General features: G+C 36.2%; 1 protein-coding gene across 2 annotated transcripts; it reads left to right on the forward strand.

The window, feature by feature from the left end:
* The first annotated feature begins 296 nt into the window (after nt 1–296).
* Nucleotides 297–11,762, forward strand: LOC140171120 (small ribosomal subunit protein mS25-like). Of its 2 annotated transcripts, XR_011861571.1 has the most exons (5): nt 297–507; nt 3,027–3,133; nt 4,778–4,865; nt 5,657–6,829; nt 7,932–11,762. XR_011861571.1 is itself a non-coding variant. In XM_072194302.1 (4 exons), the coding sequence occupies exons 1-4, from the start codon at nt 374–376 to the stop codon at nt 5,928–5,930; spliced, it is 603 nt and encodes a 200-aa protein (XP_072050403.1). In that variant the 5' UTR covers nt 297–373; the 3' UTR covers nt 5,931–6,946. The 2 variants fall into 2 exon arrangements, 1 of the variants encoding a protein (XP_072050403.1); XM_072194302.1 differs by lacking the exon at nt 7,932–11,762 and having other exon boundaries at nt 5,657–6,946.
* Nucleotides 11,763–15,504: the final 3,742 nt, after the last annotated feature.

Here is a 15,504-nt window from a genome sequence, read left to right on the forward strand (position 1 = left end):
AAAGTTGAGTGCCCCCGGGAGCATACCCACCAAAATGTGTCGATGTGCCCCCGCCCCCCCGGGTTTCCAGTGGTATAAAAATCTCAACTTGTTTTGATAAAAGTGGGGTATGATGCTGTGGATCACGAAATGCTCCTTTAAAATCAATATGTGAAAATCTTGATTGGGGAATAATCTTTCAAAATCATCCAATGGGCGGATTGTTTGGTACCGTGCGCCCTTATTTTTTCAACGAGCGGATAGAAATTTGGTAGCGTGCGCCCTTATTTTTTAATAGCCTACGAGCTGTATGTAACGAGTTGCGTGCACAAAAAATCTGGAAATGCGTGTTAAATTTGTTGTGTAAAAAAAAACAATTTAATTCATTTCAGTCATGCCGATGAGAGGAAAATTTCCGATTCGACGGACTCTAAAATATTTGGAAGCAGGAAAAGTTCATTTGAGGGAAAATGTTCGAATCCTTACTATAAATTACACACGGTTTGGGAAACAGAGCCAAGGAACTCGGTAAGCTTATAAAATCTAAATTACATGTATATGTACAAGTACATGTAACTTAAATTTTCACAACTTACAAGCGGGTTTGAACTATCACTATACTGCTTCAACCTACATGACCTAGTAGAAGTACAACAAACCAAATCTGTGGCATCAGGGGTCGACTAGTCACGATTATCGCACTTTCAGTTTCCCACACGTTTGAACGGGAATTGGATTGCGTACTTTTTCGATGTCTAGTAGGGTGCATCAAACGCCCCTCATGTCAATGTTATTTTTTGCGAGTTGAGTGATTAAAGTGTGCCACTTATCAAGTTAAATAAGTGCTCCAAATTTAAATTCAAATGGAGGTCGGGAAATGGGTCCTCCGCGAGCTCAAAGTTTGAACGTTATTTGTATGTATAACAGTAGAACTACAAATGAGGCAGCTATTTAGTTTTACGCACTTTTTGACATGTAAAATAAAGGCTGCCATATTGATTCTGCATTAAACAGTGTGTTTGTAACTGAAATGTGTCACCTTATACTTAACAAATCATAACAATCATGCTAGGATGATGTCACAGGTTAGACATGCCTTAAAATGAATAGCTGCCCCATGTACCCCATGTATTTAAATACATAATAAATCATACATTTCTCTTATTTGCGTTAATTCACCTGTTACTATCAGAAAGTGGGCAATATAATAATCATGTTGTCATAATCTTTCAAGTCATAACTGTCACTTTCCTTTTAGAAGTTATTAGTATAGATAAAGTTCAGTTGCAGCTATAGGCCTACAGTTGACGCTTTCGTAGATTGGGTTTGTTTTTTCTATCTTGTTCAACCACCTGCAAAACATTCTGATAATATTTCTCACTGTGGGCTGTAGCCAAGAAATCTTCACTAAGTTTCACACCGCGTTCTGCTGCGTCATTAACCACATTGATGGCTTTGACATTGCTTAGGGAAGATCTATATATGCTGGGGACTCTGGCCATGTGTCTACAGCATCTGTTCAGTAAGAACTCATTGTTTTAAATCTGCAAGATGTACATAGTAAACCAAGAGTCTCTGCCTGCAAAATCAGCTAAAGCTGTTGTCTGTGTGATGTTCTCATCAGAGAACTTTGTGAGCAAATTTTTTCAATATTTTGAGAAAATGATGTCAAATTTTCTATTCTGTATTGTTTGGTAATAATGTCTTTTGCCAATAGTATGTTTAAAGTTGTAATTTTGTGTTTTTGATCGCAAAGATCGGATATTTTCGTTCGATTCAATTCTGAACCCTTCGCAAGGGTGCCGATTTCGCAGAACTTTGACGATAATTTTGCCTTTTGGACACTAAAATGCTTTCGATCCTTAATTTTGTTTCAACCGAGTCTTAAATTAGCAAACACAATACGGTTGGTACCACTTTTATATACGTTGATGAAATTTTAAAGATTTTTTTTTTTTTTTCTAACCGGCGCAAATCGTTAAGTGTGTATTTCCCATTGACATCCAAAATGGCGTAAGCCAGTCCTCAATATACATAGGTACGGCGTATATAGGACTGGCAAGCGAGTCTAGGGTCGACGACGCTTTGGCTGCAAAGCCTTTGCGTCACACATACTGCGTGTTAAAAAACGTGACGCATATAAGTAGAGAGCCAGTTCTACATATTCCCATTGATCCATGTTGATTTTGCAGGTTTAGTACTTCTGTGGGCCTTGCAAATTGGAACTGGTAATTTTTGGCTATCAAACACCGGGGGGGGGGGGGCACTCAACTTAAATTTTGGTAGGGGTGTGCGGAGTGCCGAACTTTGGGAACTAAGAACTGATTTTCGGGCAAAATAGGGACTTGAAGAACTGAAATTAGGGCCAAATTATAGGCTGTTGAGCTAAAAATTTCTAAATTATTTCCAAATTTGAGCTTAAAGAGCTACAATTGTCAGAGCAGATCCAAATGTGGGGCTTAAGGAACTGCCCGAGAGCCTGAAAAAGGGACCCTTGAGCGCCGCACATACCCGTACCACCTTAACATGTGAGTGCCCCCCCGATCAAACATTACCTAGAAATGTACCGTACTAATGCCTACATTTGTTGTTCTTGTCCCCCCTCTGCATTATACCATCTAGTCTGTAGTATACTTGTTTCCCCACATCAAGTTGGTGTACCTTGCTCTTTTTCTTTCCAGTTGTTCATTCAAGGTAGGCCTATGATATGGTATCCTCTTGTATCATTTACCAATCCTTGATGTGTTTTATGTCTTTGGATTCACCATTACCCACTTTTTTTGAGTCACTACCATAAACTTGCTCAGTACATACAATAACTGATGTTGAGTTGCGGGTTTTATAAATACTTGTATGCAAAGTTATGAACCTTGCAATGTATGTCCATTTTTTTATGTTTTTATTGGTTTTTTCTCCTAACTTTTTGCCTATATATTTCAGTTCCATTATTGCCGACTTTAGCCTTGCAGGATCGGACCAGATCTGGTCACATTTTTATGTACATGTATTTTTTTATCATTTGTTTGTTTGGTTTCATCTCTTTTCAGAGACTTTGTTTTCTGGCATCTGCCTCAACTACAATTTAAGAATCCCATTGTACAGATGCAAACCTTCCAAGATATAACGCCATCACCATTCATCAGGGCATTTCTAGGTAAGCACAGTGTTTAACCTAGGGCTGCTAAGAATACACGATTATGTTATTTGCGCCATAATTTGCGTATTTTGGCTCCAATTATGCGTTTTTGACATTTTGAAAAATCTTTAAAATTTTTTTTTTTTTGATTTTTGATTTTTTTTCGCGGATTTGGAGAGTCCCTAGATTAAACTTCTAACAGGTAAGTTCTTGTTTAATCTTCTCATTATAGTATATTTTTTCAACAAACCTAATGAGTCTATTCAGGTCCCAACCCGTTATGCATTTGGTCACGCACATGTTCCCTTGCAAAGTCCTCCCTTTTAACATGTTGGCATTTCATGATCACTCAAATTTTTCAGTTGTTACTAATAAACTAGTTGAAGGCCTGATTATAGAATGACCTTTTAATACCTTATACTGCAGTACTTACTCTACTTAGGAGACAATACGAAATTTAATATTTGCATGAGCAAAAAGTAACTTGGATGGAGGAAAAGCCCATTGAGCAGAAACAAATTTATACTATATTCATTCCATTAACTGCTCAGGGCGCTTAGAGTCATTTTGGGTATTGGCTTATTTCTTTACATTGTTTACATAATTGAGTACATAAAAAATGGCCCAAAATATTCATCCATCATTATCATATGTTTCAGGTTATGATCAGGGACAGGCGATTTTCGCGGCGCGAAATCGCGCCGCGAAATTTTCCTTTCTGCGCGCAATTTCATTTTCTCCGCGAAATTCACGTTTTTCAGTGCAATTCACTATGAAATGTGAACAAAAATGGTGTTTTGTTTGTCTGTATTGAAATATCAGCCTTGTTTGAAGAGTACGCATCATGTAACGATAGATTAACAAAAACATGAATGTAACCATTTACTAATTTGTCTCGTACCAGTGTTGCTTACTTTCGCGTATGGGGGTACTTCTCTAATTCTGTGGGATGTACGTATATTAGTAGGGGTGAAAATAATGATTCCGTGACCAAATCACGGGAAATATGATTTGAAAGTGTTTGTTTGTTTCTTTTTTTTTTTTACTTTGAAGCATGTAAAACATATGAAATGGTCAAATGGTGTGAAAAACTCCAGATAGAGGGCGCTTTTCAAAATGGCCGCCAAAATGCCTAAATTGGTCCAAAATTGCCACAAATTTTGTGATTTAGATATCATAATGTTAAACATACATAATACTCTGCATGACACGGTATATAATTTCATATTTTGATATGTTTTTTTTTCCTGTGTTTTATATGTATGTTTTATGTATAAAAGTTCAGCGCAATCTCCGCGCAATTAGCTGATTTTTTCCGCGCAATTTGCTATATTTTTCCGCGCAATTTGCTATTTTTTTCCGCGCAAATCGCCTGTCCCTGGTTATGATTCAGATTTGCATGGGCAGTTTGTTGTTAAGTTATTGGGTGGGCGCTTATAGGGGCATGGGCAGTTAATGGAACAAACACACACATTAGGTAGATAGCAAATTTGGAAAGAGATTGGAGGATTATTTGCGAAAAAGAAACAATGAATTATGTCCACAGGAAAGACAAAAGTGGTGAAATTGCTTGGGTGAAGTAATTACATGTTTGAAGAATAGGACAATAGTCTGATAAATTTACACAGTAATATGATTTATTGATTTATAATTTTTTAATAGCTGATGGAGGTGAGGTGCTTATTGACATTGATGGCAAGGACAAAAGTGAAATATTGGAACGACTCAACAAAGTGCTAGGAAAATCTGAGTAAGTTATTTGATGCAAGAAATATATGTATGAGAGTTGCAAGAAATTATTTGCCTTAATTTTTTAAATTAAGTTTTCATAACATATTAAAAAGGCAGAGACCCCTGCTGTATAATAAATTAGCTAGTTAAATTTTGAGTAACCTTATTGAAAGTGATCAAATAAGTGCCATCACCTGTCACTTGGTAGTCTTGTAACATGTCTAGTAGTGGTGCCCATGGCCACTTGATGAATTGTTTATTTCGAATTAATCAATTTGATTTTATAGACTGGTTAGTTAATTTATCCATTCAATAAGCCCAATCGGCATTGGAAGTTTGCAATGCATTGTGGGACAGTTTTTGCAGTTTTAGGACACTTTGTCCTTTGACCTATCGGGAAAATTGCTGTAATTATTAATAATTTATTTATTATTGTCATAATGTTATCATTAAAAATATTTAAATAATTAATTCATGTAATAATAATGTTTTTTAAGTTTGTTTTTATTCTAGTAACAAGTTTTAAATTATATTTTGTACGCACAAAACCCGAATTTTCCAGATAGGTCAAAGGGCAAAGTGTCCTAAAAAAACCGGAAGTTACAATAGCGATTTGGCTTATTGTGGGTGCCCACCACAAGTTTACGTCATTTGAGAAATTGCCCATTTGGGCAAATGCTTTTTTGAGGTGGGGGGGGGGGGGGGGGCAAAGTGAATTTCAGGGGGCATTGTTATTACCCATAAATCCAAGAAAGTGGCAGAAATATTTTCTTTTCTCACTTACATGATTTTGTGATTCATTTTCCACAGAGATCTGTTACTTGCCGAGCGTCACACGGAGCAAAAACTACACAATCCGTCCAATTTTGGGTTTGAAAATCCTAGGAAATGTATATGCGTTGTACCCGGTCAAGTGCCATGTCCTTTACTGAATGTACTACCCAAAGAACTAAGAGGTAAATTCAAGGAATCATTGAAAGACAGAAGTTTGAAGCCAGAATTGGAGGAATTACCAACTTATCCAAACTTTAAGAAAATAATGAAGGAAGAACAACGTTTGAAAGAACTAGAGGAGAAACATTAACTATGCCTGTATGCGGGCTTGTTTATAATTAAAAAGACTAGTTTGCGTTTGACGTCAGTGTCAATCAAACTCCCTGCGACTCTTGATTGGTTAATAACGTAAAAGGAAGGTCAGTTCATTTGGTGCCGATCAGAGAAAAGGAATCGCAGAAAATGGTGAAAATTTACGTACTTTTACAAGGCAAAAGGCAACTTTTCTAGGCATTGTTGACATGGTGCCTTCGGGAAAGAAAATTTCCTACTATAAAGACCCAACTTTTGAGATGGTTTATATTTGAAGGTGCAAAATTAACAATAAGGTACCCGATTTCCCGCTGCATTCAGCAACTCAACATCACAACATTTGTAAACAAATCAAGTTTGATTGACAGATGATGTTTGCCGCAAACTAGTCTTTTTAAGTCTGTTTTTTTGGATCTTGCTGAAGTGTGTGTCATGACTTTTCCATGAGTAACAATCTAAGGGTATTATTGGTTGAACTATTGTGATTGCTTACAAAGAGGATTATATACCTCATACTAGATTCCTGTCATCTGATTGGTTGAAAGTGCAGTCATTGAATTAACTATGCCCTCAAAATGAACTATGGACTGGTCATGGAAATGAACTATGGACCGGTCATGTCCGTCCCGTCCCAATCAAACTGCGCAATCGCAACATCCACGTATCCATTCGGTATATAAAACAAATATTGACTGCTTTATATACGGGCCATGGTTAAGATTATAGGCCCGTGGTGATCTCAAAACCATGCTATGACCCAAGGCGCAGCCAAGGTTTTGAGATCACCTTGGGCTTATAATCTTAACCATGCCCCTCATAGCAGTCAATATTTGTATACTATAATATCATGCATTGAGCTAATCAGAGATATATGATAGTCAGTAGGCTGAATTTAAGGCCAGAGTAATGGAAGACACATTCGTCCACGCCCGAATTTGAGATTTCTTGATATTTATCAACACTAAGATGTATTCTTTCACTTGAAACTGATAAAATACAACTTGTTAATATTTACACGTATTTTTGCTTGATTTATTTCACTCATTTCAACTCTAAAAAGTCACATGGCTCAAGACAGCTTAGTAAATTGGCGGAAATAATGAGTCAGAAATGCTTGCGAATGCGAAATATTGTGATTACGCTGCGTGATTCGCGTCGCGTGACGCGCAACTCTGCCGTATATCCAACGCAATCAAGGCGCATTCGGTATGTTGTTAACGCCGGCAAATGCGGTGTAAACAAAACAAAAATTTGCAGTCAAAATGCCATTTAGATTTTTTAATTATTTTGAATTTTGGCGCACTAAAAGCAGACATTATATATTCATTGGTGCAAAAAGATGCATATTTAGACCATGCACCATATACAGCTTTTACAAGCGTGAAAGTCTTGCCGTTTTAAAATATAAGGACATTTTGTGCATAATTTTGACATTTTTTTTACTAAAACGTCGATTTCTCATAGTTCACTTTTGACAATATTGCACGATTTTTGTGACAAGATAACTCTAAAAATATGCAAGCAAAAGGTAAACTTTTTGCACTATCGTTTAGAGTACATCAAAGTCTAGGGAAGGTTTTCTCATTTTTCAAAATATTTGTTTTAAACAAAAATATACACCATTATGTGCAATTTTTAGCTGAATAAAGTGACAAAATTGCTTTTTTCACGTGTTTATTTCAATATTTCGAAAAAAGAGACGAATTTAAAAAAAATAAAAAAACCTTCCCTAAGTTCATGTCTCTTCTTCATAAAAAGCTAACTGAAATTTTTTTACTCTGACCTGATTTTTTTTAAAGTTGTCACAAAAAAATTGGGGTAAAAAGTGATTTTTGTGATTTTTCAAAAACTCGAGATTTTTGAAAAAATCTGACGCACCATGGGATTCCTTGACTCATTTCCTTTCCAAAATGTATAGTTTTATATACTTTGGACATACAATTCAGAAATAATGATGCTCGAAAATGTCCATGTTCTCTCCCATTACTCTGCCCTTAAGATTAAAATTGCTAGATCTAAAAGCTCTAATTTGATTGGTTACTCAGATGATTATATCATGTAATTATCCAATCAAGGGCACTATAAGAAAGTCAGTAGTAAGATCATTGAACTCTCGCTGGGGGTGGTCATAACTTTTCCTTCGACCAAAAGCGTGGTCAGGCTCAACACAATGTCAAGGCGGCCTAGGGCTCAAGTAGCGCTAGCCCAATATTCAGTCTACATGTAATAAAGAAAAGGCACAATATTTTGTGTGGCAACAGTGACAGATCTTTGGTTGCCCCAATGAGGTAGAATCAAAGAGTACTGACTTTACCATGTTTGTGTGACGCTCATGGAGGCCACTTATGTACCTCTTGATCATTTCGCTATGCACCCGGCAAATCAAAAGAATCAATTATCAAAGTGCATTCCATGTGTAACATGTTTTGTCCAAAACAATGTGCAAACCCTTGTAACGTTCAATCTTGATGCAAATTATTGTTCGATTTTGGGCCTTCTGCAACAAACCAAGATGGGGATTTAAGATAGCATTACGTATATGGTACAATTTTGAGTTGGTGATCTTTGAATCTAATATCTCTGGGTTCACCTCAAGTTTGGTATGTATTCTGCCAGGGGTAGTATTGATTGCCTGGGTTAAGTTAATTATGCTTATTACAAGGGCAGCTTATTAGCACACTTGTGGTGCAACTGCGTGAAGTGAACTTCGGGACTTTGTTGACGTTTTGAGCATGTGAGCTTATTAGATTGGATTTACAGCAAATGTGAGTTTAAAGCAAATATTATTGGCTTAAAAATAATTGGAATGGATGTGTGCCTGTGTCACCTTTAGAATAAAATTGAATTGAATTGTGCAAAACGTTCTGTCTAGAATCCATTTTCCCTACCCAAATTATCCAAACTATATAATACTATTTTTTATGTTTGCAGTATTTTTCAGTAAAAATATGCCTTGCCTAATACATGTAGATAATGTGACCAGCCATAAAAAAGGATGCATCCTCAGGGGAGGGGGTCACCATCATTGTCAGGTTGTATGTGCTGGCCTGTGGTGATGACCCTCTTTTTCAGGCTCCTTAGACCCATGTTTTCTAGCGCTTCAAAGTACATTATGTACATTCAGCGCAGAACACACGGATCTTCAAAGCTAGCTGCCCATATGTCCTCTATTGTACACTTTTTCCAAAATTTTGAGCATTTCAGGCTTTATAATTTCAAATAAATCTGGCTCCCAAGACCTTACTTTTGAAAACCTGCACGGCACATGTACCTACAAAAATAATGCATAGCACATACATTTGACAGATTTTGGGGTTGGCTCAATTAACTGTTTGACTAGAAAGGTATTATGTGTCAATATTTGAAGGGGTGGGTGTAATAGTGTCCTAACTCTCACCTATTTTTCAACCGACTTGTTACTGGTTTCAAAACAGTTGCATTTAAAATATATTTGTAAAGCTGGTGTTTAATTCATCCTCAACAAAAATCATCTGATCATTGTGCTTATCAACACTGTGTTATATAATCAGGAATATCAATGATTATTTAAGATATAGCATGATATTGTACAATCAGGTTTGAACAAGTCACTTCTATTTTGATGGTTAACCACTATATTGCACCAACATTTCAGTGCAGTTTCTCAGATCATCTAGAAACACTGAAAGCTGAATCTCTATTTGGAATTAATCACTGAGAACATGCTTTTTACATCCCAAACTTTTACATTTGTCATTTTCTTATAAGAAATATCCAATTTATTTAGCGTTCCCAGGGTCTAGAAAGGAGGTACAAAACAATAATATTAGTACATGATCTATTGTGCAACATAGTGCTAACCCTCAAATTACAAGTGACTGGTTTCAAAATAATTACACAAATAATTCCAGCAACTCACATTATCTGTTGCAAAACCAATGTACTTTATGCTTATGTACATACTGCATTTGATTTCACAACTATGTGGTCGAAAAATGGTTTCTCTTAAAACCAGTAACATGTATTTTTGGCGGGTTAGGATTATATTACACCCACCCCTTCATTTATTTGATTTACTGTAATTGCCCAATACTATTTTAGTATTTTGACTGCTGTGACCATTACCCACAGTACCACCACTAATTCCAGTGGCTTTGAATTTTGTGTTGCAAGGTATACAAAAAGAGGTGTGTTCTTTGACAGTGTACACACATAATTTATAAGAACAACATTTCTGCAGGTAAGAATCCTAACATCAAATGTAAATTGTGAGATTCTAATCATTGATCTTTATAGTATGAATAAAAATACTGAGGTGCAAATATCTCAAAATAATCTTTTGATTAATTTATATGATATTGTGATCCCAAATTTTAGGTTCCTGTCCCTGCCTGCTATTGTGTACCTGTATCTTACCTAATATACAGTAAACAAACAAAAAATAAGGTACCAGTTGTGTTCACTCCTGTATATCCTAAATAAAGATATGTCAAAATTTAAACAAGCAGCCAATACCTGTACTCTTTAGCTCTGATTTAAGACCTCATTTTGTTGAAAATAGAACTGAATTAAAGAAACTGTGATCTAAAACCTACGGAAGAAACAAAATCAGAAGTGTCTGTCTTTAATTCTTGAACGATTTCAACAATTTGGGATTCGGACCAAATGGGATTGGACTAAGTGGGATTGCACCAAATGGGATTGGACCAAGTGGAAATTGCCCGCCATCAGCTGCTGGTTCCAATTATGACTTAACTGTCTTTGTTTAAGATATACAGGGGTGAACCTAACTGGTACTTGAATTCTTTTGCTTACTGTATTTAATTCTGGGGGTTATATTCGCTGTCGTAGTGCATGTTGGTAACCATTGGTTACTGCTCCAAGCCTGAGCTCATACACCTGTTCCGAATTGTGATATGCCATAGGCTTTGTGTTGTGATCATTTCGATCAGTGGTTTGTAACAAAGCAAGCATGATCCAGTTGACCTAGCAATGGTCATTTCTAACATGCACTACGACAGCAAATTGCTTATACTTTAATGTTTTTTTACAGATATTTTCCAACAAGAAATATCAGAAGGGTTCTGTACTTGGTATTTGTATTGGCCAACACTTCTGGCTGGAGGCAGACGGCACTTGGTGTTTGGACTGGGGGGGCTCAAAGTCGACAAATTTTGCACAAAATTGACAAATTTTGCATAAATTGCTGCAAAAAGTGGAAATTTACGTAATTTTGGTTTTTTTCCTCAAAAATGGGAGAGGAAAAACTGGGGGGAAAGAAAAATATTAGGGCCCATTCTCCTTGATCACAGCTCTTCGAGTGAAAGATCTTTTAGCATTTGTGCGACACATCCTGGCTCTGTTTCTTACTATATTCTTTGGAAGAAGCTAATTTTTGTGAAGTTTGATATGCCAATGCAATCGTGGCGAGCTTCCACTCAAAAACTCACTCATGAATCCAAAGGGCTAAGTGCAACACCACCTCATAGATCTCCATTTTGATAATATTAGTTGTGTTGCCTTTGTATGCTGTTTAACTGGTCTGTGGCTTTGTGTTTAGAAATGGACGTAAGTTTTGCCTGTCACTGTAAAGCTCATTATTTTGGTATAATAAGTATCTCATATTCTCCATGGAAACGAGGCGGTGTTGCACATAGCCCTTGATGTTTATAGAAATAAGGCTGCACACATTCTACTGTTCTACCAATAGATTTATTCTTCTATTCACATCTCTTGTTGCTTCATATATATACACACATACCCTTATCACCTCACATAAATTATTTAGTTCGAAATTATATACAAATAGATAAATAGTATTTAAATATGTTATTTATAGTCAATTTTATAACAACAGACAAAAAGCAAAGGTATATTAATTATTAGCAAGGCAAATTAGAAATTGTAAATTTGACCTAGGCTTGTAATGACTACAATATAATTAGGCTATCCTAATTAAATCCTGTCTCAAAGCTGCCGCACGCATTAGTAAAATCGTGCGCGTAGTCCTCTTTGAAAATCAAGAAATTCATTTTTTTATCTCTTAATTTTTTTTTTTTTTTTTAAACAAAAAGGCTAAAAATAAAACTCAAAATTAGTATTTGATTTCAAGTTTTGATTTTTTTTCGCAAATTTTGGACACAAAAATAATAAGAGAAGAATAATAGTTCGTAGCAGTGACTTTTGTGTCAATCTACTATTCCAACATTTGCAACATTGGATATTTTTTGCACAAAATGCTTGTCCGAAATCCTGTACTGACACATAAAAAAATTAAAATAAAAAAAAACTGGTAAAAAACACCGCATTCCGCATTAGGTTTTCAACTTCTCACAAGCTTTGAGACACAGGATGATTTAATTAAGATGGCCTTACAGATAGTACTTTCAGGGATTCAAGGAATGTCCACAGATTTTCTTGTTGTCTCATTGCATCATATGATGATCGTAAAAGGTGGGTGGTCTGACTTTCAGTGGCGTAGTTAGGGGTTGTGGCGCCCGGGGCAACGATACAAAATGGCGGCACACAAAACCTGTGAATGTACCATCAGAAATATTTTTTGCCCGTAAATTATTAACAGGCATGAGACTGCATTTTCCAAACAAAAATGAAAACAAAAAACAACTGAAAATGTGCATGATATTGTACCAAAAATAGGCTGAAATTAAATAAAGTTGCAGAAATTTTGACTAAAAAAACAACAAAAATTCAGTTTAAAACTGACAATTATCATGCCTGTATTAATTGGTGACCCCAAATTTTTGGCTCAGGGCACTGAGAATCTAAAAAGGGTAAGATCAAAATTTTTACCAAAAACGTTTAACATACACAGTGATATGGTGACACCCTGAGATGGTGCACAGGGCACGTTCCTACCATGATGCCCTCCACCAGCTATGCCACTGCAACAACAATCATGAATACGGCTATTTTATTATTTTTTATGTCAACCCCTATTTTATCCGCCATCATTTTGGTGCACCCTAATGTGGTACCCAGGGCATGTGCCCACTTGCCCCCCCCCTCCCCCAGCTACACCAATGACAACTTCTCCAGTGTCTGCCACTCTGTCCCCATCTGTAATGAAATAGGATGTGTCACTGTACTGGGCCAAAATGGGCTAATTCAGATGAAATCCATACACCTCTTTAGGAAGATATAACCTTAATCTCCCACACATACTTCAAAGGGAGTCACCCATTCAGGTAAGCCCATTTGAAATTCACACTACTACCTGTGTGGGAGATTAAGGTCATGTCTTCCATAGGGGGTGTATGGATTTCAACTGGACTAGCTCATTAACATCCGAGTATACCAGGCCTTGCTGTCTATCACTAAGGCAAGTGGTCAATCACTTGTTAGCATGATGCTATGCGAGTGGTTCAATCACTCTTAGAGTTTAATCTCTCTAGTATAAAGTGGTCGTAACACTTTTAGGACTAAAGATTAATTATACCAATATGAAACACGCCCTCTTTCGTTTTCAGGCATTAAGACAAAGTTAGTACAATAAATCTAATACACTGAAAGTGCTGAAACTTGAATGTAGTTCAATTTTGGGTGATTTTCTGTGAGCGATACATTTAGTGTCCATGGCAAATTGGCAAGTGGAAAATCGCTCACTAGAAATAGAGTTTGAGCGAGCGGTAGCAAGCAGCGATCGCTCTCCTCAAATGGCAAGGCCTGGTTTATAGGGAGTGTAAAACATAACCCCACCCTCTACCAGAGCAGATAGGCTTAAACCCATCTTTTGGTTTGCCTCTTAGGTACTCATACATTATGAAACATTTGAAAAGGATAAATGCAAGGTAACATAATTACTTCAAGTTCAATACATTCGTGACCTGTTACAGCAAAAGGTACTGTGTAATATTTGCACAGAAAATAAAATAAGCTTTAAAATGAATCATTATTTTCTTATTGTTTCTTCTTTTACACATTTTAATCACCACAAATATCTCAGAGCTATTCTGGCCAACTTACGGTACATTTTGCAGCAAACAGGGGTCCATTTCACCAAACTTTTAACCCTTCGTAACTCAAGTAACCGTTCGTAAAGTTACGAATACCCAATATATGTAGTAAATCCTTATTACGGGTACCGTTCGTAAGTAAGTTCAGTGAAATTGAACTTATGACTCATCGTAAAGTTACGAATGATTTCGTGACTTGCGAAGCTTCGTAAAGTTTAGTGAAATGGACCCCAGGTCACATTTCTGGAATACTACATTAGTGAATACTTCAACCAATAATGTTAAACTATATTATACTGGAATGTACAAAGTTATAAACTAAGACTAAAATTGCACCATGCCTTTCTTCCCTTTTTCACATTTCAAAGTATCTCATGTTTCTGAAATGTTTTTTTATTACATTTATGAAGGAAGTTTTGGCCAACTGAACAGCAGAACTCAAACCAACAAAATTATTACTGGTATGTCAGACATTTAGTTTGAACTATTGTGCATGTTAATCATCCACAAAAACCAGTGGTAGAATATGGATATGACTCGATGTCTTTTAAAGATCCAACAAAGTAAATTGGTGCGTAAAACATGTCCTCATTGAATTACGAGATCAAAAAATGGCGAAGTAAAAAATGAAAATAAAAATGGGGGAAAACAAAACCACTGAATACCCCTTCTCAAGAGGCTCTAGTAGTTCTTAAAAAAAATGAAAAAACAAAACAAAAATAAAAAATGACTTCAAATAACCCCCTAGATGATATTTGACCTCACAAATGCCAATGTACCAAAGGGTCACTGTGTCCAAGTCCCATTGAAATCCATCAAAGCAGGTGGGAGAAAACATCAAAAGATGATTTTTGTCTCACACATACATTCATACATAACCCATCAATCATAGTCGCCTCCAGAACTCGTTGGCGGGGGACAATAAAATGTGCGGCTATGCTAAAAGATGCATTTGGGTGTGTCAGGATTTAAATATTAATTTTGGTCAAATTCAGTTGCAAATTAGGTTAGATGTGAAAATCGTAACTATGTTTGAAAACTTTCAAGAAGATCTTTTGATGCTATCACAGTGAACTCTGCACAGAGACAAATAGCGACTGTCTCTTATAACTAATATAAGAATCATGTAAGCATCACTCCTTGTAATTGGAGAACATAGATCAAATGGGACTGCAACTTACCCTGTATGTATGGACACTGACTGAGCATTGAAAGTAAATTTTCATTGCTGTATTCTATAGCTTACTGATAACACAGAGCTATGATTTTGACAGTTGAATGATCAATATACTGCCCTCTGGGGCTAACATTTGAGACCAATGAATGAATCATCCTTTTCTCCATACTGTAAAAGGGGATATTTTCGCGAGCAGTTATTTTCGGGATTTAAAGTAAGACAGACCTTTTTGCAAATGTTATTTTCGCAATTGCCAAGTCCTGCACTATACTTATCATACATTATTGCCTATATTCGCGAGGTGTATTATTTTCATGGTTGGAGAACCAACCGTGAAATTTGCAAAAATTAAACTCCCACGAAAATGTTCCCTTTTACAGTATTTGCACATCTTAATTCATCTACATGCAGAGTTCATGGTATATGATTAGAGGTTAATGACT

Source organism: Amphiura filiformis, chromosome 15, assembly GCF_039555335.1.
Source record: "Amphiura filiformis chromosome 15, Afil_fr2py, whole genome shotgun sequence".
In the NCBI taxonomy this organism is placed as follows: Eukaryota; Metazoa; Echinodermata; class Ophiuroidea; order Amphilepidida; family Amphiuridae; genus Amphiura; species Amphiura filiformis.

Excerpts from the sequence above, each read along its gene's own strand:
- LOC140171120 (XM_072194302.1), top strand. The coding sequence starts at position 374 with ATGCCGATGAGAGGAAAATTTCCGATTCGACGGACTCTAAAATATTTG. Across the intron at positions 3,134-4,777 it reads ATTCATCAGGGCATTTCTAG|CTGATGGAGGTGAGGTGCTT; the intron begins GTAAGCACAGTG and ends ATTTTTTAATAG. Across the intron at positions 4,866-5,656 it reads AAAGTGCTAGGAAAATCTGA|AGATCTGTTACTTGCCGAGC; the intron begins GTAAGTTATTTG and ends CATTTTCCACAG.